This window comes from Staurois parvus, unplaced genomic scaffold (genome assembly GCF_062004578.1).
Source record: "Staurois parvus isolate SC_StPar_1 unplaced genomic scaffold, SC_StPar_1.0 ptg000687l, whole genome shotgun sequence".
Classification (NCBI taxonomy): Eukaryota; Metazoa; Chordata; class Amphibia; order Anura; family Ranidae; genus Staurois; species Staurois parvus.
Genome location: NW_028318483.1, coordinates 339,146 through 362,426, shown reverse-complemented (window position 1 = coordinate 362,426; position 23,281 = coordinate 339,146). Strand labels below are relative to the sequence as shown.

The 23,281-nt window shown below is 41.6% G+C and overlaps 1 protein-coding gene across 2 annotated transcripts in view; it reads left to right on the top strand.

Annotated features, from left to right (window-relative positions):
* Window positions 1-21,764, top strand: part of NUDT12 (nudix hydrolase 12) — a 57,738-nt gene extending 35,974 nt beyond the window's left edge. For both annotated transcript variants that reach the window (XM_089652602.1, XM_089652603.1), the window contains exons 5-7: window positions 12,296-12,409; window positions 13,739-13,938; window positions 14,796-21,764. In XM_089652602.1, coding sequence (XP_089508728.1) covers window positions 12,296-12,409; window positions 13,739-13,938; window positions 14,796-14,906 — 425 coding nt within the window. In that variant the 3' untranslated portion in view covers window positions 14,907-21,764. The remainder of the gene's footprint in view (window positions 1-12,295; window positions 12,410-13,738; window positions 13,939-14,795) is intronic.
* The last annotated feature ends 1,517 nt before the right edge of the window (window positions 21,765-23,281 follow it).

The following is a 23,281-nucleotide window of genomic DNA, read 5'->3' as shown; positions in this document are numbered from 1 at the left end:
TCTCCATGGCTTCTCTAGACCCTTTCACATCTGTCATATGTGCTCAGGGTGCACCTGCTCTCATCTGTGAAAAGCACAGGGTGCCAGTGGCGCATCTGCTAATTCTGGTGTTCAAATGCCAATTAAACTCTATGTTGCCGGGCAGTGAGCACAGGGCCCACTTGAGGACCTCGGGCCACCCTCATGAAGTCTGTTTCTGATTGTTTGGTCAGAGACATTCACACCAGTGGCCTGCTGGAGGTCATTTTGTAGGGCTCTGGCAGGGCTCATCCTGTTCCTCTTTGCACAAATGAGCAGATACCGGTCCTGCTGATGGGTTAGGGATCTTCCACGGCCCTGTCTAGCTCTCCTACAGCAACTGCCTTTCTCCTGGAATCTCCTCCATGCTCTTGAGACTGTGCTGGGAGACACCGCAAACCTTCTGGCAATGGAACATATTGATGTGCCATCCTGGAGGAATTGGGAGTAAGGAAAAAAATGTCAGTGGCCTCCACCTGTAAAACCATTTCCGTTTTGGGGGTCATCTCATTGTTGCCCATCTAGTGCACCTGTTGTTAATTTCATTAACATCAAAGCAGCTGAAACTGATTAACAACCCCCTCTGCTACTTAACCTCCCTGGCGGTATTCCTGAGTGTAGCTCGGGGTAAAGTTTCTGTACCCAAAGCGGTAACCCCGAGCTACACTCGGGAATACCATGCGGCGCTGCATAGGGAGTCCCTGCAGAGCTTACCTTGTCCTTCGCTCCCGCGATGTGTCCCCTGCAGCGTCCCCAGCCATCTCCTCTGGCTGATGCAGGCATCCGGCTTCTGTGTTCCGGTCCCTATGACGTCGGGACGTACAGGCGGCGGCGGGAAATTTGAAAATTTTTAAAAAATGTCATTTTTTTCAAAACGAATTTTACATAGTAAAACATTGCTGTTTCAACCCATTTCACATACATTTTGTCCCTAGTGCTTTGTCCTGTCCCCTGTCTGCATTTTGACTGTTCTTTCTGCCTGGAAACTTAGAAAAGTCCATGGCGTCCAAAAAGCGTCCCTTTAGGTCAAAAGCGGGTTTAGATCAGCTAGAGAACAGCGATAGTAAATCAGAACCACTTGCAGAATTGAGTGCTAATGATTTGTGGAGAAATTCGTCATCAGACACTGAAAACAATTTTGCGACTTTAACCACATATATGTTTCAGATGATCCGGAACACAATGTGATATATATTAAACAGAGAGAATGACCAGTACATCAAATAAATGGTAAATAATAAAGAAAATGTCCAAGCAGGTTATTGCAGGATCTTGCATGGAAGCTATAAAAGCCAGGATCAAACGGTAAAATTGCGCACTCGCCGGACGCGCTATAAAAAAGCGCATGTGTAGTATGACCCCTGGGAATCCCTTGTCAATCGAGGACGATGGATAACCATCCGGGAGCAGGTGATCTTGGTGTAATGAACAGCCTCCAGATCCAGAAATCCCCTTTAGACTGGGTGAAATAATGAGTAAGGAACTCCCTCCGGTGGTCAAGATGAGTAATGGGATGTCCTAAAATTAATAGTTCCAAATGGGAGCCAAAAAACACCTCATAGTGTAGTAGGTAAAATCAAATAAGTTTATTCTTATTATGGTGGTGTGCAGCAGCGCGAAAGGCCTTGGGAGGAGCCAGCAGAGCGTGGCGTCTTAGCCGCCTGGGGCCACGGGGAGGCCCTGGCGGCCATCTTACTTCTGGGTCAGTCACACTTTTACTTATCATTCACTGCTTGAGTGTCTCTGCCCTGTTTTAATCAATCTAATTTTTGGAATAAACTTATTTGATTTTACCTACTACACTATGAGGTGTTTTTTGGCTCCCATTTGGAGCTATTAATTTTAGGACATCCCATTACTCATCTTGACCACCGGAGGGAGTTCCTTACTCATTATTTCACCCAGTCTAAAGGGGATTTCTGGATCTGGAGGCTGTTCATTACACCAAGATCACCTGCTCCCGGATGGTTATCCATCGTCCTCGATTGACAAGGGATTCCCAGGGGTCATACTACACATGCGCTTTTTTATAGCGCGTCCGGTGAGTGCGCAATTTTACCGTTTGATCCTGGCTTTTATAGCTTCCATGCAAGATCCTGCAATAACCTGCTTGGACATTTTCTTTATTATTTACCATTTATTTGATGTACTGGTCATTCTCTCTGTTTAATATATATCACATTGTGTTCCGGATCATCTGAAACATATATGTGGTTATAGATCTTGTATTCATTAGCGCTGCACTTTTTATTTTTGTGTATTTCTGAAGGTTTCACTGCGATTGCCTTGGGTGCATTGGCTGCTGATGTGAGAGCGCTCACTTTTTATTTTTCCCTAATTTTGCGACTTTGCTCAGTAATGTGCGAACTTGGTGCTATATTTCAAATTTCAGTGTTTTTGGTTTGATTATATTATTGAATTAAATTTATTATTATTATATTATTATTTTTTATGATTATTTATTAAATTATAATTTATGATTTTGTGTTTCAAATTTTATCATACCCGGGATGTTTAATAGACTCTTGTTCGTACAGATTTCAGTGAGTTATTCCTAAATATTACAGCCTACAATAAAAAAACTACATATTTCCATGCAAAATAATGGTACCGCTTTCACACCAAAAATCTGAAATAATCATACCGCTAGGGAGGTTAACTGACCAGATCAATATCCCAGGAGTTTGAGGAGGGGAGGAGGATGATGACCGGATCTTCCTATTTCAGATGAAGTACTGTTGCAAGTTAACAACCTCTATTAATTTTGTAAATCAACCTAACTGATAAGCTTTACACCTATTCACATAAAACTAGTTCAGCTTTAGCATCTTCGTAAGCTCCAGTTCATAATTACATTGCACTGAACTCACTCTTCAGTAAGCTTTTCCTTCCATGTTATATACAAACTTCTCACCATAGAACCTTGAAGTAATAATGTAATACATAGTAACATAGTTAATCTGTTTGAAAAAAGACAAAAGTACATCCAGTTCAACCATAAAAAAGAAAAAGTTATAATCCTATACCCACAGTTGATTCAGAGGAAGGCAAAAAAACCCCAGCAATGCATGATCCAATTTACTCCTGCTGGGAAAACAATTCCTTCCTGATCCCCCGAGAGGCAATCGGATATTCCCTGGATCAACTTTACCTATAAATGTTAGTATCCAGTTATATTTTGTATATCTAAAAAAGAATCCAGGCTTTTTTGAAGCAATCCACTGAGCTGGCCAGACCCAACTCTTGAGGGAGTCGATTCCACATTTTCACAGCTCTTACTGTGAAGAAACCTTTCTGTGTTTTGGAGATTAAATTTCTTTTCCTCCAGACGTATAGAGTGCCCCCTTGTCCTCTGTGATGACCTCAGGGTGAATAACTCTACACCAAGTTCACTATATGAACCACTGATGTACAGTGGGGATCGAAAGTTTGGGCACCCCAGCTAAAAATTTGTATTAATGTGCATAAAGAAGCCAAGGAAAGATGGAAAAATCTCCAAAAGGCATCAAATTACAGATTAGACATTCTTATAATATGTCAACAAAAGTTAGATTTTATTGTCATCATTTACACTTTCAAAATAACAGAAAACAAAAAAATGGCATCTGCAAAAGTTTGGGCACCCTGCAGAATTTATAGCATGCACTGCCCCCTTTGCCAAGCTGAGACCTGCCAGTGTCATGGATTGTTCTCAATCATCGTCTGGGAAGACCAGGTGATGTCAATCTCAAAGGTTTTAAATGCCCAGACTCATCTGACCTTGCCCCAACAATCAGCACCATGGGTTCTTCTAAGCAGTTGTCTAGAAAACTGAAACTGAAAATAGTTGACGCTCACAAAGCTGGAGAAGGCTATAAGAAGATAGCAAAGCGTTTTCAGATGTCAATATCCTCTGTTCGGAATGTAATTAAGAAATGGCAGTCATCAGGAACAGTGGAAGTTAAAGCAACATCTGGAAGACCAAGAAAAATATCAGACAGAACAGCTCGCAGGATTGTGAGAAAAACAATTCAAAACCCACGTTTGACAGCACGATCCCTCCAGAAAGATCTGGCAGACACTGGAGTTGTGGTACACTATTCCACTATAAAGAGATACTTGTACAAATATGGTCTTCATGGAAGAGTCATCAGAACAAAACCTCTTCTACGTCCTCACCACAAAAATCATCTTTTGAACTTTGCAAATGAACATATAGACAAGCCTGATGCATTTTGGAAACAAGTTCTGTGGACCGATGAGGTTAAAATTTAACTTTTTGGCCGGAATGAGCAAAGGTATGTTTGGAGAAGAAGGGGCACATAATTTAATGAATAGAACCTCTGTCCAACTGTTAAGCATGGGGTTGGATCAATCATTACATTACATTACATTACATTGAGTTTATATAGCGCCAAAGGGTTTGCTCAGCGCTGTACAATAGAGGGGGGGACAATACATGAAACATTACAGCAGCTACGAACAGCACACGAGGGGTAAGAGGGCCCTACTCTTTCGAGCTTACAGTCTGGGAGGGAGGGGGTAGTGGTACAGGAGGAAGTGGCTGTGGGGGATGGAGTGGTAGGAGGAATGAAGGAGAGCAGCAGTTAGGTGAGGGTGGGGTAGGCTTCCCTGAAGAGGTGGGTTTTCAGGGAGCGCCTGAAGGTGAGAAGGGAAGGTGACAGTCTGATGGATTGGGGTAGTGAGTTCCAGAGGATGGGGGAGGACCTGGAGAAGTCTTGCAGACGTGCGTGTGAGGAGGAGACCAGGGAGCAAGATAGAAGGAGGTCCTGTGAAGAGCGAAGGGTACGGGTAGGGTGGTACTTGGGAATCAGGTCGGTGAGGTAGTTAGGGGCAGTGTTGTGAATGGCTTTGTAGGTCAGAGTGAGTAGTTTGAATTTGATGCGTTGGGCGATAGGGAGCCAGTGGAGGGAGAGGCAGAGGGGGGTGGCAGAGGTGGAGCGGCTGGTGAGGTGGATGAGTCTGGCAGCTGAGTTCAGGATGGTCTGAAGCGGGGAGAGTTTGCACTGGGGTAGGCCGGTGAGGAGGGAGTTGCAGTAGTCAAGGCGTGAGATAATCAGGGAGTGTACGAGTAGTTTAGCGGTGTCTGGGGTAAGGAAGGTGCGTATTTTGGCGATATTGCGGAGGTGGAGCCTGCATGTGTTTGTCAGTGATTTGACATGAGGGTGGAAGGAGAGGTTAGAGTCCAGAATGACCCCAAGGACTTTGGCTTGCGGGGCGGGATTGATGGTGGTGATGTTAGTAGTGATGGATAGGATGGGGGGGGGGGCGCGGGCAGGAGGGAAGACGAGAAGCTCGGTTTTGGAGAGGTTGAGTTTGAGGAAATGGAGCGACATCCAGTCAGAGATGTCGTTTAGGAGGTGAGTGATGCGGGCGGAGAAAGTGGAGGTGAGGTGAGGGGTGGAGAGGTAAATTTGAGTGTCATCAGCATAGAGATGGTAGTTGAAGCCGTGGGAGTGTATGAGTTTGCCATGCTTTGGGGTTGTGTTGCAGCCAGTGGCACAGGGAACATCTCATGAGTAGAAGGAAAAATGGATTCAATAAAATTTCAGCAAATTTTGGATGGTAACTTGATGCCATCTGTGAAAAAGCTGAAGTTAAAGAGAGGATGGCTTCTACAAATGGATAATGATCCTAAACACACCTCGAAATCCACGGGGGATTACATCAAGAGGCGTAAACCGAAGGTTTTGCCATGGCCTTCACAATCTCCTGACCTCAACATAATTGAAAATCTATGGATAGACCTTAAAAGAGCAGTGCGTGACAGACAGCCCAGAAATCTCAAGGAACTGGAAGACTTTTGTAAGGAAGAATGGGCAAAGATACCTCAAACAAGAATTGAAAGACTCTTGGCTGGCTACAAAAAGCGTTTACAAGCTATGATACTTGCCAAAGGGGGCAGTACAAGATATTAACTCTGCAGGGTGCCCAAACTTTTGCAGACGACATTTTTTTGTTTTCTGTTATTTTGAAAGTATAAATGATGGAAATAAAATCTAACTTTTGTTGACATATTATAAGAATGTCTAATCTGTAATTTGATGCCTTTTGGAGATTTTTCCATCTTTCATTGGCTTCTTTATGCACATTAATACAAATTTTTAGCTGGGGTGCCCAAACTTTCGATCCCCACTGTATGTATACATGTTGATCATATCCCCCTTAATCTCCTCTTCTCAAGAGAGATTAAATTCAGTTCCTCTAATCTTTCCTCATAGCTGATCTCCTCCATACCTCATATCAGTTTGGTTGCCCTTCTCTGTACTTTCTCCAGTTCCCCAATATTCTTTTTGTGAATTGGTGCCCAAAACTGAACTGCATATTCCAGATGAGGTCTCACTAATGATATGTACAGGGGTAAAATGATATCTCTCTCTCTGGAGTCTATACCTCTTTTAATACAGGAGAGGATTTTGCTCACGTTAGAATCCGCAGCTTGGCATTCTCCACCATTGATTCCACCAGTTATACTCCCCCTAGTATGTATGATGCATGCATATTCTTAATAATACTGATATGTGATCACCTATCTTCAAGCAAGTGAAGCGTTAAATACAGAAACTGGAAGCATTGTTCCAAAAATGCATAAATTGTTCAATTCTGACTACATGTCATATTGCATTAATGCAGTGGAGTGATTTATGCTTTTATTACCTTGCTAGTGGTGATATTTTTAGAAGGTAGAAAACGCACTATTCTCCTATGTCAGAAAGAGCTATATAACTTATGCCATGTTGATGAACCAGAGTACACGAGGTGCTATAAATCTCAATATATGTAATGTCTAAAAATTTATGGTGCTTCGATGCTAAATATTGGCCATTCTGCATGTGAGTATGCTTGTACGCCACTTCTTTGTTGTAAAGTTGGATGTTTCATAGAAGATTCACAGCTCTAATACAACTATATATTTTCTGCTTGGTGCCTGTGTCATTTCTCTTTTGTCTCAGTAACTATTTGCCTTATCACTTACAGTATTCCATAAATCTTTTTTGACACTTATAGGAAGCTAGCCCACACAGTCTTGTTCTCCTTGCTTTATGTAGAATATACAGAAACCATATGTTACCATTTGTTAAAGCCCAAGTCCAGGAAGGTATAAACACGATTTGATGAGGTTGTGTGTGCCTTTTAAATGTAAAGAATTGTATTTTTATACACAACTAGACTGAGCAACTGAATCTGTGTTGCTACCAGCCTCTATCATTCTCTGCACAGCAGCAGTAAGAGTTAAAGTATGCAACGTGAACCCTTACCTGTTTAACCCCTTGCCTACTGGACACTTTTACACCCTTCCTGCCCTGGCCAATTTTCAGCTTTCAGCGCTCTCATACTTTGAATTGTGCAGTCTTGCAACACTGTACCCAAACAAAATTTTTATCATTTTTTTGAGACAGAGCTTTCTTTTCGTGGTATTTAACAGCCACTGGGGTTTTTATTTTTTGATAAACAAGCTAAAAAAGACTGAAAATGTAAAAAAAAAAAGTTTTTCTTAGTTTCTGTTATAAAATGTTGTAAATAAGTAATTTTTCTCCTTCACTGATGTGCGCTAATGAGGCTGCAGTGATAGGCACTGATCAGGAGGCACTGATGGGCATTGCCAGGCATCACTTGTGGGCATTGACAGGCTTCACTGATGGGCACTGAAAGGCAGCACTCATATATGGAACTGATAGGCGGAACTGATAGGCAGCACTGACTGGCGTTGATAGGCGGCACTGACTGGCACTAATAAGCAGCACTGATAGGCGGCACTGAAATGCAGGTTTGATGGGCAATGATATGTGGCATTGATGTGCACTGGTAGGCACTGATATGTGGCATTGATGTGCACTAATGGGCACTGGTATGTGGCATTGATGGGCACTTAGCAGTGGCATTAATGGGTACTGACAGGTGGCACTGATGGGGCTCCACTGATCATCAGTGCCCTGATGATCAGTGTAAATGCCCTCTCTGAGGAATAATAATTACCGGCTCTCCTCTTCTCGTGAGCTGTCAGTGGGAAGAGAGGATCGCCGATAACTGGCATTTCCTATTTACATGTGATCAGTTGTGATTGGACACAGCTGATCACATGACAGAGCCGTCGTCATTGGCTCTTTACAGTGATCGGTGATCCGCTGTGTCCCGGGGACACAGCATACCACGGATTGCCACTCTGTGTGCCCCCGGGGGCACGCACGCACAGTTAGAGTGGGAGGACATCCCAGAACAAGAAAACCGCCGCCTGTCTGTCATTTCCTTATATGGCGGGCGGGATGCGATTAACCTCCTTAGCGGTATTCCCGAGTGTAGCTCGGGGTAACATTTCAGTACCAAAAGCGGTAACCCCGAGCTACACTCGACAATACCATGCGGCACTGCTCCAGCATGTGTTCTTCACTTACCTTACCCTGCGCTCCCACGATGTGTCCCCTGCAGCGTCCCCGGCCATCTCCTCCGGCTGATGCCGGCATCCGGCTTCTGTGTCCTGTCCCTGTGACGTCGGGACGTACGGGCGCCGCCGCCGGCAGCGGGAAATTTAAAAATTTTAAAAAATGTCTTTTTTTTTTTTTTTTACATTTTACATAGTAAAACATTGCTGTCTCAACCAATTTCACATACATTTTGTCCCTAGTGCTTTGTCCGGCGCCCTGCCTGCATTTTGTCTGTTCTTTCTGCCTGGAAACTGAGAAACGTCCATGCATCCAAAAAGTGTCCCTTTAGGTCAAAAGCGGTTTAGATCAGCTAGAGAACAGCGATAGTAAATCAGAACCACTTGCAGAATTGAGTGATAATGATTCGTGGGGAAATTCGTCATCAGACACTGAAAACGATTTTGCGACTGAGCTCAGCAATGTGCGAACTTGGCGCTATATTTCAAATTTCAGTGTTTTTGGTTTGATTATATTATTGAATTAAATTTTTTATTATTTTTATATTATTTTTATTATTATTTATTAAATTATAATTTATGATTTTGTGTTTCAAATTTTATCATACCCGGGATGTTTACTAGACTCTTGTTCGGACAGATTTCAGTGAGTTTTTCCTAAAAATTACAGGCCTACAATTAAAAAAATACATATTTCCATGCAAAAAAATGGTACCGCTTTCAGCACCAAAAATCTGAAATAATCATACCGCCAGGGAGGTTAAACAAGCCATGCAGTTTAAAATAGAAATGCAAGGCAAATATTTGTGTATATACTATATATATACAGTTAGGTCCATATATATTTGGACACAGGCACAATTTTACTTTGAATCACACATGATTGGCACAGCTACAGCTTCACCTCAATCAAAAGGGTTGCAGAGAAAAATTTCCCTTAGTAAATAAGGTGAATCACATACTCATGTGCATATTATTTATTTTTTTGTTTCCTAGCAGATGGTTTGGTATTTAAAGTGTACACAGCTGCACCTTCTTTACGAAGCTAAGGGAACTTTCTTTTTGCAGAGTGAATTTTCAATTTGCTAAGTAAACATCCTTACTTTAAAAAATAAAGCAAATAATGGGGTTGTTGTTAATACATTTTTTGCTTGGTATACAAGCATCAAACAACACAATAACCTTATCAAAGGACTTCTGTGCTAGTCTTATAATGGTTAAGGAAAGAAGATATAAAAATGCCACTTAGGTACAAAAGAGATGTTTTAAAGTAAAAAACATATACACTGAAGTTAGAAATAGTTTATATAGTGCCAAAGTCCTGTATAAAAAAAAAACAAATGAGTAGATTTAATCCACAGATTGCTTGTGGTGAGCAGGGTTAGCATATACACTGCTCAAAAAAATTACAGGAACACTTTAAAAACACATCAGATCTCAATGGGGAAAAAATATCATGCTGGATATCTATACTGATATAGACTGGGTAATGTGTTAGGAATGTAAGGATGCCCCATCGTTTGATGGAAATGAAAATGATCAACCTACAGAGGACTGAATTCAAAGACACCCCGAAAATCAAAGTGAAAAAAAAATAACGCAGCAGGCTAGTCCATTTTGCTGCAATTTTATTGCAGCAACTCAGAATGGTACTCAGTAGTTTGTATGGCCCCCATGTGCTTGCATGAATGTCTGACAACGTCGTGCTCCTAATGAGACGATGGTGCCTTGGGGTATTTCCTCCAAGATCTGGACCAGGGCATCACTGAGCTCCTGGACAGTCTGAGGTGCAACCTGGCGGCGTTGGATGGACCGAAACATATCTCAGAGGTGTTCTATTGGATTTAGGTCAGGTGAGCATGGGGGCCATTCAGTGGTATCAATTCCTTCATCCTCCAGGAACTGCCTGCATACTCTCGCCACATGAGACCGGGCATTGTCATGCACCAGGAGGAACCCAGGACCCACTGCACCAGCATAGGGTCTGACAATGGGTCCAATGATTTAATCCCAATTCCTAATGGCAATCAGGGTACCATAGTACCCTGGAGCTTTTGAAGGACAAGAAGTGGAATATTCTGCAATGGCCGAGTCAATAACCTGATCTCAACCCAATTGAGCATGCATTTCACTTGCTGAAGGCAAAACTAAAGGCAGAAAGACCCACAAACAAAGAACAACTGAAGACAGCTGCAATTAGAGCCTGGCAAAGCATCAGAAAGGAGGAATCCCAGTCTTTGGTGATGTCCATGGGTTCCAGACTTCAGGCAGTCATTCCCAGTAAAGGATTCTCAACAAAATATTAAAAATGTCCAGTTACTTTTAGTCCCTTGAAAAAGGGGGGATGGCTATTCTTAAGAGCTGTAATTCCTAAACCCTTCCTCCAATTTGGATGTACATGCCCTCAAATTAAACCTGAGAGTGTGCACTTTCAGCCCATGTCCATTTCATAACTATAGCTTGAATATGTTTTGATAACTACCTGAAAAAATCTAAAATTGTGCCTGTGTACAAATATATGAACCTACCTGTGTGTATGTATGTGTGTGTATATATATATATATATATATATATATATATATATATATATATCCCATTATAAATACCTGTTTATATAAGTGATCCAATGACTTCTGTTCTCAGCTGCAAAAGGGGTTTAGAGAGGTGGAGACTAAAGGAAGGTGGTTGAACTGGCTGGACTTCCAGGTGAAACTTGAAAAATTAGAATATCGTGCAAAAGTTCATTTATTTCAGTAATGCAACTTAAAAGGTGAAACTAATATATGAGATAGACTCATTACATGCAAAGCAAGATAGTTCAAGCCGTGATTTGTCATAATTGTGATGATTATGGCTTACAGCTCATGAAAACCCCAAATCCACAATCTCAGAAAATTAGAATATTCCATGCAATCAATAAAACAAGGATTGTACATAGAACAATATCGGACCTCTGAAAAGTATAAGCATGTATATGTACTCAGTACTTGGTTTGGGCCCCTTTTGCAGCAATTACTGCCTCAATGCGGCGTGGCATGGAAGCTATCAGCCTGTGTCACTGCTGAGGTGTTATGGAAGACCAGGATGCTTCAATAGTGGCCTTCAGCTCTTCTGCATTGTTCAGTCTCATGTCTCTCATCTTTCTCTTGGCAATGCCCACAGATTCTCTATGGGGTTCAGGTCAGGCGAGTTTGCTGGCCAATCAAGCACAGTAGTAATCCCACGGTCATTGAACCAGGTTTTGGTGCTTTTGGCAGTGTGGGCAGGTGCCAAGTCCTGCTGGAAAATGAAGTCATGAAGTATTATGCTACATGCACATATGCTAACAGAAACAAGCTGATTGGAGAACAGATGATTTGTAGGTGGGAAGGTGAAACCATTGTGTTCTTTAACTCTAGCAGAGAAAGTGCTGGCAAACCTGGGTGGTGCTGTCTGGTAGAGTTGTATGAATCACTACAGAGGTGGCTGAACAAAACTAAAACTCCATTAGCAGATCAGACTGTTACCATATATGTATCTTAACTGTGTGTGTAGCTGTTCACCTGAAATCAGCATAGAATCAGTAACGGTGTGCAATTACTCCTTTGCGTCGATGGAAGTGTGTATATATTTCACCCTTGTCTTGTACTAATTTTTTTTTAAACATCCCCTGAGTTTTAGATGTGGCATTATCTATATTTAGCCAATTAAAATGTAAAGTTGGCATTACACAGAGAAATAGTCACAAACCTAACTAATCTGAGCAATTCTTGCATTGCTTACATGGAGTTAAAAAGTTGCTTGACCAAGCAGCCTAATCTCACTATAGTCCTTCCAACAAACAGGGACTAAACCTCTATATTGTGAGAAATTCTTGAAAATAGTGGTATATTGTCTTTTTATTTTTAATTTACACAGATCCTGTTGTAATTATGCTTATCATTCACCCTGATGGAAACCATTGTCTCTTGGGGAGGCAGAAGAGATTTCCTCCTGGCATGTTCTCCTGTTTAGCTGGATTCATTGAACCTGGTAAGAGCGGAGCCAGTAAATAAAATGTATTATAATACATATTGTTTGTTGTGTTCATTGATTTTGTTTTCCCTAGCTACTGAGAAGGACTCAATGGACCATTGTAAGAGTGTTTTTTTAGTGTGAACAGCCTATTTGCCATTAATAAATCAAACTGAAATTGTTTTACATTTACATACACTTTAATCTCCTTGCAGTCAATTTAATGTAAAAAAAAAAACATGATCAATGTGTGCTAATGCCTTAAAAAAATGTTTTTCCTGTGTGCGGTTTTTAATTGTATAGGTGAGAAGGCAGCCATATTGGTTTGTTATATGGGATTCTCTTATTTCATCTTAGTAATGCAGCACAGTGAGTGTGCTTTACTATTTCTTTACTCTCAGTGTAACTCTGTAGTGTATGCTGAAAATAGACCACTAAACTCTGTGGTTGATTTGCTAAAGAAGTAGAGCATGGTCACTTACAAAGTGAATTAAAATGTAAAATCATATGCAAGGATAATTTTAAAAATATATATTCTTGCTTTCACATGATTAGATGCTTCCGCATACTTTTACCTCAATCAGTAAGTCTGCACATTCAGAAAGCTAAATGAAAATTCACTTTGCAAAGAGAAAATGTATTTAGCTTGGTGATTAAGGTGAAGTTGTGTTGACTGCAATCATGTACAAGCAAAAAATTAATTTTTTGTTATCTTCTTGGACATAATTGCACAAAATAATGCACATAATATTTCTTTGTAAAGTAATTTATCAATCTGTATCACCTCATTCACTAAGATAAGTGAAAATACGCTTTGGAAAGTAAACACATTTTTGCTTCTTTAGTAAATCAACCCCTTTGTGTGGCTAATTGCTCTCATGTCTGCCATCTTTTATCAGGATTGTTGGTAATGGGTAAATGCTATAGTAATGACAAAAAAACGGTACTACCTGAAACTATTCAGAATTTTCCACTTTAAAATCACCAAGTACCTTAATCTTTAGCTGTTTTTATCTACAAATGATATACCTTCTTTCTATACAAAGAATTAGAAAAAATAAGAGAACGACAAAGTGTGGTTAAGATCTATATTTTAAAGTGACCCTTTTGCAAATATAATTGATGACCTGCAAATGAAGAAGATAAATACTCCCCTTTCAAGGAGGCAGCAAGGGAAATCCTTGCTTTCTTCAAGAGATTAAGGCACCTCTTCCAGCTTGATTTGCTAGAGTTATCGAAAGTGTCATTTATGTGAATAGTGAATGCCATTTGTACCTGAGTGATGTTAGAGTTTTTCAATCAACTTTGAAGTGTAGGAATGTGCATATTGTTATTTGTTCTCCATAGGAGAAACCATAGAAGATGCTGTTCGGAGAGAAGTGCTAGAGGAGAGCGGAGTTAAGGTTGGTTACGTTCAGTACATTTCATGCCAGCCTTGGCCTATGCCTTCCTCCCTGATGATTGGTTGCCTGGGTGTCGCAATATCTACAGATATTACAGTTGACAAGATTGAAATAGAAGATGCTCGTTGGTTCACCAGAGAACAGGTAAAGTTCAATTTCATTTCCAGCTTGTATTGATTCTTTTTTGATTACGCTGGTTTTGCAAGAAATATCACAGCCATTGCAGGCCACATGGGACAATGTTTAGATTCTATACTTTGGAAGTTACTCCACAGCAATCATAAAATGTATGTTTCTAAAGGCAGGCAGGCCTCTCCAGCATGATATGTATTCTTTTGTTGGCTCTTGAGATTTGATAGTGTGTAAAACACTACCTTTTTATTCTTTAACTGAAAATATTATTATAGTTGGACGGCAAAGCCAGGAGACATTTTAGTTGTTTAATCAAAGCTTTACTTCAGGCGAGAATTTGTTCTTAACGCAGATGCCGCAAATCGCCCTAATGTTTCTCTTTACTCACCACGCTTTATCACCAGTTTGAGTAAACTCTGTTATTACATAATATTCTGTTTAACCCTTTCTTGCCTGCAAAGAGCAGATTCCCATCCCAAACCGATTGGCCTTCCCACCTACATCATTGTGCATGGTAATAGAAAGTTTTGTCCATTCTATTCAAAACTCTGTCTGTTCAAACAGTGGTAATGTGGTTTAGCAGACCTTACAAGCATTATGTTTCACCAAAAAAGGTACTTCAAGTAGCTCTGCTATTTGTAAGGCATGTTTCTTTCATAATTCCTGTGCCTGCCATGCAGATATTGCCAAAACACAGTTCCACCAGACAAGTGGTTAGAATTCTCAGATAGCCAGACATATACAGAATTTCTCTAGGTATGGTTACACCTAAGAAAGTACTCAATAATACCTAGCTGTTGGTTTTACAACATTTCATTTTCTAAAGTACGACCCCTTACAGCTTTTTTTTGTTCTCTTCTTTTTTGTAGGTTGTAGAAGCTTTGGTCAAAGGTAACCAGCAAAGTTTGATTGTACCACCAAGGAAAGCTATTGCTCATCAATTGATAAAACATTGGATTGGAATGAATTCTAACCTATAATAATATAATAAGCCTAGTGATGTATTTACTGCTAGCTAATTTAATAAATGAAGGTATAATTGTAAATATTCAAATGAAACTTTCTTTTTAGAAGTAATACATTGTAACAAAATGTTTATCATGGCTGGGGGTTGATAGCGCACGAAATATTGTATAAAAAACAAACCCCTGTGTGCACTTGCAGTAGTTTCTTACCCAAACAAGAAGGCACCAAGAGGAATGAAAGCTACAGGGTCACAAAGTCCATTGTTGTGGTTCATATTTATTTTAACAATGAATCATTTGTCTGTCTTTCTCCACTAAGCACCAGGTTATATTCAGGAAAAAAAGGGACTGACACTTCAAGTTAAAGTGGTAGTAAACTCTGTGTAAAAAAAAAAAAAAATCCAGTCCCCTGCAAGCTAATGTCATAATGTGCTAGAATGCATCACATACTAACACATTATGAAAGACTTACCCTAAAAGGAAGCCCTCCAGTGGCATGCTATCACCGCTGACAGGGCTTCCATCTTCAACCAGTCATCCTTTCAGGCTCGTGGGCTCCAGCCATTTTGAATGGCTGTGCCACAGTGACGTAACTCCGGCGCATGCAAACAGGAGTCACTGCCACAGCATAGAGCTCTAAATGCCATCCCTTCAGAGCGCATATGCTGGTGGCATCACCGACTGCAGAAAGAGAATATCTCCTAAACGTTGTATGTTTAGGAGATATTCCTTGTACCTACAGGTAAACCTTATTATAAGCTTGCCTGTAGGTACAAATGTCCAAGCGGGGTTTACTACTGCTTTAAGTGCAGTCTGTCTACAACCGACCACATATTATGATACATAAACAGGATAAACTTTTTAAGGTTCTAAAAGTTGATATGTTTGTGCTTTTATTTTTTTTTTATATTATTATTATATATAGCGCCATTAGTTTGCGCAGCACTTTGCAATATAAAGGGAGACAGTACAGCTACAATATAATCAAAACAAGAGGATTAAGAGGGCCCTACTCAAAAGAGCTTACAATCTAATAGGGTGGGGCAAGTAGTAAAAAAGGTTATAACTTTGGGGGATGAGCTGATGGAAGTGATAGATTTCTATTCAGAGGTGTGATAGACTTCCCTAAAGAGATGAGCTTTCAGAGATCACCTATAGGCAGCCAGAGTAGGGGATAGCTGGAGAGATTTAAGTAGAGAGTTCCAGAGGATGGGAGAGGCTCTGGCAAAGTCCTGGAGACGAGCATGGGAGGAAGAGACAAGGGAGCTTGAGAGCAGGGTATCATGAGAGGATGATTTGGATGATACTTGGAGACAAGATTCGTGATGTAACTTGGGGCAAAGTTGTGGATGGCTTTGTATGTTGTTGTTAGTATTTTGATTTTAATTCACTGGCCAATAGGAAGCCAGTGGAGGGATTAGCAGAGATGGGTGGCAGACACTGAGTGGTTGGTAAGGTAGACGATCCTGGCACCAGAATTCATAAAAGACTGAAAAGGAGAGGTAGGCTTATGAGAAGGGAGTTGCAAAAGTCAAGGCGAGAGATAACAAGGGAGGGAATGAGGAGGTGAAGTCTACAAGTTTTTGACAGCGATTGGATTTGGGGCCAAAAGGATAGGTCAGAGTCCAGGATTACACCTAGAACCCTGGCTTGAGAGGAGGGACTGATAGTTGTATTATTGATCTTGATGGAAAAGTCATGTAGGAGTAAATGAGGGGGGGGAATATTATCACCTCCGTTTTAGAGACATATTAATTACTGTATTAATTATGTTTTTTTAGTTCATTTTAAAAGCAAATGATATGGTAGCTATGGTGTGCCACCAGATCATACAAATCACACTGTATCTACTAAATCCATATCCATCTTTCCGCTGGATTTGCAAAGATTTAGCCACATGCAAAGTTTAGTTCCACTTTAATCAATTTAGCTATTTTTAAAACACTAAAGGTTTTATCACATATATTTCTAAATATTAGCTGGAAAAAACACATCAGTAAGGTTTAGCCAAAAAAGAAAAAAGTTGTGCAATTTTAGAATCCTTAACTTGCAGTTAATTCAACAGAAGGCAAAATACCTTTAGGGCCCATGCACATGGGCATAATAAAATACTAATATCAACACAGGCTCTTCCTAGCAGAATAGTCCTGCATTAAGAAGATGCCTCTAATGGTCCATAAAGTGCTTTCGTTTACATGGGAAGCATTTACACTGGGCCATTAATGTATGCAGCTCTTTTCATAATATTCATTTATGTGAAACTCAGCCATCAAGGACCTTACTTTCTGTAAGGGCCTACAAATAACATGCTAGGGCTATTTGAGATTGATTTCTTCTTGTGTCTGACACTCAGGAGGTCCCAATTTGGTATGAGGCTGAACACTTCCACCCATGCCTTTTTCTGAGTATCGGGGATGTTCTGGATCTCAGAGCTCAGGCTTTAGCAATGAGGTCACTTTAGGAAATATACCTTGCTATGGTAAAGTTAAAGTTGAGCGCCACCGAAAAGGGAAAGTACTGGTCCCCCGCTCCCCATGAGGAATTGGCACCTTTGGGTAGCTGGTTGAGAGCTGTTATCCAAATTTGACAGGTTCTCATTCTCACTTCCACTGCGATCGCCTAGGCGATCAGAAGCTCTCCTCCCCCCTCCCTCCCTGTAGTCTTCTAGGACACATGACAGGACCTAAAAGATTATGAGATCTTTCACAAGGTGCAGTGCTACTTACTGCAGTACGCCTCAAACTGTTGCAGCAGGGTGCCCACACGTAAGATGCCGAGGACACAGGACGGCCGAAACCTGCTGTGGTGAGTTCACCGCTGGATCGTGAGACAGGTGAGTGTCTGTTTTTTGTAGCTGTTGACTTTTTTTTTCAGTTTGACTGGAGCTCTGCTTTAGGAACAGACTGAAAATAAGGAATGCAAAAAACTTGTGCCTAACTGGTCACTTCCTGCATAGGCAGTGTCTGACTGGATTTCTGGCATTAGGATCCATATATGTTTTGTAAAAAATATAAAAACAATCCCATAATTTCAGCTGTTTGAAGAAATAAAGGTATGATGGGTGGAATGACGTGGAGTGTGCCAACTTGGTCATTTCATGTGGTAGGTAGGTCCCCACTGTTAGTCTTCAAATCACTGCAAGGAGTGCCCTTATGTCTTTAGTGGTGACCTTAAAGTGAGCACTTTTTCAGTAAATATACTGTATGGGTAATTTATGTATTAATACAAGGTGATTGTAATCCCCCTTAATCATCGCTTCTTGATGATGCAATACATTTTTTTTTCACTGCACTCTTTCCAGTTCCACAGCATCTTTTTGAGAACTAGAGCCCAAAACTGAACTGCACTTGCAAGATGAAAGGGAAAGGTTATGTCTCTCTCAAGTCTATGCTTCTTTTATTAAAAGGTTCTTCCTCATTCTAGACACTGCCAGTTGGCCTTGCATGTGGTTATTTGATCCACGATCCCATGTTTTCTGATATTAGCCTTTCTCAACCTTTTTACTACAGAAGAATTCTTGAAATATTGTTCAGGTCTTAGGGAATTTGTAAGTTGGAGACATCCTACAAAGGGCTGGTTTCAAGTACTGCTCTGTGTCATCTACAAACACTGGAAGGGTACTTTTAACCCCAAGCTGTTGTACAGGATGCCAGGGATGGGTTCTGGATGGGAGATAGATTTCCACACTATTTGGGTTGTGGCCCCTTTAAGAGGGAGTTCAAGAGATGTTTTTGAGTACTCAGGAGTTCTCATCCGTGCAGGTTGAAGGGTTCCAGGGTAGTCCAGTTGGAGAGAAGAGGACTGCTTTACATTTCTCACAGCATTGGTAAGTCCTTATTGGGACCTGAAATTTAGAGGCTCAGAGAGACTTTAGGTGGGAGAGAGCCTCCGAACCCTAATTACCAGGACTTTGTTTTTAGGGAAGCCTTGAAAAGGAAAAGGAATGAGTCAACATGCATCAGTGAAGTGGAGTGGAATAGTTCACAGCTGAATGTATAAACTGTCTGGAAACTAAGACCAGTGGCGTAACTTTAGGGGTCACATTTGTGACCTGGTCCCATGCTGCAGGGGCCCGTGAGGTTCCCCTATCACATTTGCCTACATCTGAATGGGGGGGCGACAGCCCCTGCAGCTGCTGAAAGTCCTCCAGAAGCCAGGAGAAAAAAATGGAGAAAATCAATTCTTCTATGTGCTGCCCCATTGCTTCTCCTATCCAGCCTGGTGCTCACTGTTTCTGACAGCCATGAGCCAAGATGCGATGTGATGTTGACAAGGGACAGTCAGCTTGTACTGCCAGCTCCACCCCCCCTACTCTGGCTCCTGCTTCTTGCCTCGCGGCAGCTCCAGCTGCTAGGTAAGTTAGGAGAAATGCTTTCCTGCCCCCAGGCCCCTGCCACCTGGTAGCCTGCACATTCTCTGCCACAGTAGATTCCTGAGTCAAATAGCCAGCATAGTGTGTCAAGGTGTCCTACTCTTATATTACCCCCCTCCTGTCACACCACTCCTCATACTGCCCCCCCTTCTGTCACAGTGCCCCCATACTTTCACACTGCCCCTCTCCTGTCACACTGCGCCCCACACACTGCCCTCCTCCTGTCACAGCGCCCCCTACTATCACAATATCCCCCCTTCCTGTCACAGTGCCTCCCTCCTGTCACACTGCCCCCAGTCATACTGTCCCCCTCCTATCACATTGCTTTTGTCATACTGCCCCCCTCCTGTCACTCTGCCCCCTTCACACTGTCTCCCTCCTGTCACATTGCCCCCCCATACTGCCCTCCCCCTCCAGTCACACTGCCCCCCTCATACTGCCCTCCTCCTGTCACACTGCCCCCTCATACTGCCCTCTTCCTGTCATACAGCCCTCATCTTGTCATACTGTCACACTGCCCCCCCATCATACTGCCTCCATCCTATCACACTGCTCCCCTCCTATCTCAATGCCCCCCTCCTGTCACAATGTCCCCCTTCCTGTCACAGTGCCCACCTCCTGTCACACTGCCCCCCTCCTGTCACAATGTCTTCCTCTTCTGTCACACTGTTTCCCTCCTGTGAAAATGCCCCCTTGTTCTGTCACACCGCCTCCCTGTTCTGTCACATCACCCTCCTGTTCTGTCATAATGCCCCTCCTCTTCTGTCACTGCCCCCATGTTCTGTCACATTACCCTCCTGTTCTGTCAATGTGCCCCTCCTCTTCTGTCACATTGGCCTCCTCTTCTGTCACCCCCCGTTCTGTCACAATGCCCCTCCTCTTCTGTCACATCACCCTCCTGTTCTGTCATAATGCCCCTCCTCTTCTGTCACTGCCCCCATGTTCTGTCACATTACCCTCCTGTTCTGTCAATGTGCCCCTCCTCTTCTGTTACATTGCCCTCCTCTTCTGTCACATTGCCCTCCTGTTCTGTCATAATGCCCCTCCTCTTCTGTCACATCGCCCTCCTGTTCTGTCACAATGCCCCTCCTCTTCTGTCATACCTCCTCCCTGTTCTGTCATAATGCCCCTCCTCTTCTGTCACACCGCCCCCCCCTGTTCTGTCATAATGCCCCTCCTCTTCTGTCTCACCGCCCTCCTGTTCTGTCACAATGCCCCTCTTCTTCTGTCACATTGCCCCCCTGTTCCGTCACACTGCCCGTATCCTGTCACACTGCCACTTTGTCACAATGCCCCCTCTTCTGTTACATCGCCCTCCTGTTTTGTCACAATGCCCCTCCAGTCACACTACCCCATTATACTGCCCGTATCCTGTCACACTGCCACTTTGTCACAATGCCCCCCTCTTCTGTCACTGTGCCCCCTTCCTGTCACACCGCCCCCCTGTTCTGTCACACTGCTCCCCTCTTGTGAAAGGGATCCACTGCAGGACTGTAATAAAGGGCCCTGCAATGGCAATAAAGGTTCCTGGGATCAGTGGTAAGGGTTTTAGGCTCGGACGGAAAGGCCCTGGCTGGGGGGCAGGGAACCCTTCAGGGTTTCTTGCACTGGGGCCCTTAAGAGTCTAGTCATGCTTCTGACTGAGACATTGTATTGCTGAGATCCTGCAGCTTCTGCGGTACCCGGAAGCAGATGGCAAACCCAAACCCTAGTGTGGAACTGGTAAATTAGCATTGAGCCTTTCTGTTGTTTTTGTTATATTAGAATGATGGACTGATTCTTTTGAAAAAGCAATAAAGACTGTTTCCTTTTGCAAGCTTCTGGCTGTTGATTCTGGGTTTCCATATTACATATATCTAGCAAGCTTACAGCATTCTGCATATGAATCATTAATAACTGTTCTCTCAATATAAATGCCACTACAATATTTGATTTTGTGTTGTAGACATGTTTATTGCGAAAATATACTGTATAAGCATAAATAATCCTTTATGACTTTGCAAATTGTTGTTAATATCGCCACAGTATTTCCAAAATTGTCTATATAGGTATTGTTTATCAAAATGCAGAACGGTAGTTTTACATTTCAATACATCATTCATGGGCATTAAAAATAAATATGTTTTTACAGAGTAGCTTTCTATGTCTGGGAGCAGTCCAGTGCTGGACAAACTTTATTTCTAATGTCATCTACATTCAGTGACTCTTATAGCAGCAAGGACTTTACATGTCACATGATATACGGTGATAAAAAATGTGTATGAAAATGTTCCTTATATATACCTATGGTTTTAAGCAATGATCATTGTACAGAAATGTTTTAATACCATGATTATTACACAATAATACAATGCCTCACCAGCATTTTTTTGAAGTAATTTTATGCTTTTGTTTTATGATTGTTAGCTCTTTTGGGCAGTTTTCTTTTTCATGTTGTTTCACATATGGCAAAATGTCATTCTATTAATGGTAATAATCTAATTAAAACAAACTTAAACTCATACCAGTTGTTTACATGACTCATTTTTGTATTTATTTATGTTATTTGGAAGAAAATGTCCAGAAAGGTTTTGTAGCAGAAGTAAATGTTGGATTGTTTCATGGCAGCACAGTGGCTAAATGGTTAGCACTTCCACCTGGCAGTACTAGGGTCATTGCTTAAAATCCCAGCCACGGCACCACTTGCCTGGAGTTTGCATGTTCTCCCTGTGCCTGCGTGGGTTTCCTCCAGGTACTCGGGTTTCCTCCGGGTACTCCGGTTTCCTCCCACACTCCAAAGACATGCTGGTAGGTGAATTGGCTCCTGTCTAAATTGGCCCTAGTGTGTGTATGTATGAATGTGAGTTAGGGACCTTAGATTGTACACCCCTTGAGGGTTAGGGACTGATGTGAATGTACTATATATATATATGTAAAGCGCTGCATAAATTGATGGCGCTATATAAGTACCTGAAATAAATAAATATGCAAACTGCTTAGTTCTTAGGCACAGTGTGGTGGTTGTGCTTTACTTTTTCATGCTAGCCTGTCTATCTTTTCAGAATGTTTAAAAACATACTATGGCTAGAGTGATTTTTCCTCCCGTATGATTCAGCAAGTTTGCATTGCCTGATATGCTAACAACCACATCCTAAGGCAATCTAGAAACATAAAAAGGCGGCTGCCCATGCATGTGCAAATTGCTGCTGAATGGTCATTCTTACATCGTTTTACAAACTTTCATATTTGCAATAAGTGGACATGTGTTTGTGTCTATGAAGGAGGGAAGCAAAGTACTCTGAAGACATCCTCAGCACATACCTTACTATCGGTCTGCCAAAAATTTTGAAACCAGCCAATCAACATTTCCCTGAAGGATGCTTTGTCTCTCTTTGTCTCCCATTCCTAATTATAAACAGCCAGATTAGGCTTGGGTTCATTTCACACGGGTGTTCCGTTTTTTTCATCAGTTCAGTCACGTTTTTTTCAAAGAAAAAAACAGATCAGTTTACATCCATTTTCTGTCAGGTTTACATCCTTTTTTTCATCAGTTTACATCTGTTTTTCATCCATTTACATCTGTTTTATCATCCGTTTACATCTGTTTTTTGTCCATTTTCATCTGTTTACTTCCGTTTTTGAATCCGTTACATTTTTTTTTTTTACAGAAGAAAAATAAGGTTTTCTTTCATTCAAAAAGTCCGGATGTTAATGGATACGGACATTAATGGATATAAACAAATGATCATCTGGTTACATAGTTAGTCTGGCTGAAAAAAGACAAAAGTCCATCCAGTTCAACCATTAAAAAAAAAAAAAGTTATCCTATACCCACAGTTGATCCAGAGGAAGGCAAAAAAAAACAGCAAAGCATGATCCAATTTGCTGCTGTAGGGGAGAAAATTCCTTCCTGATCCCCTGAGAGGCAATCGGATATTCCCTGGATTAACATCTGCTAGTCCATAAAAATACATGGATGTCTGTTTTTTCATCTGTAAACGGGCAGATGAAAAACGGGCATACGGAACACTCATGTGAA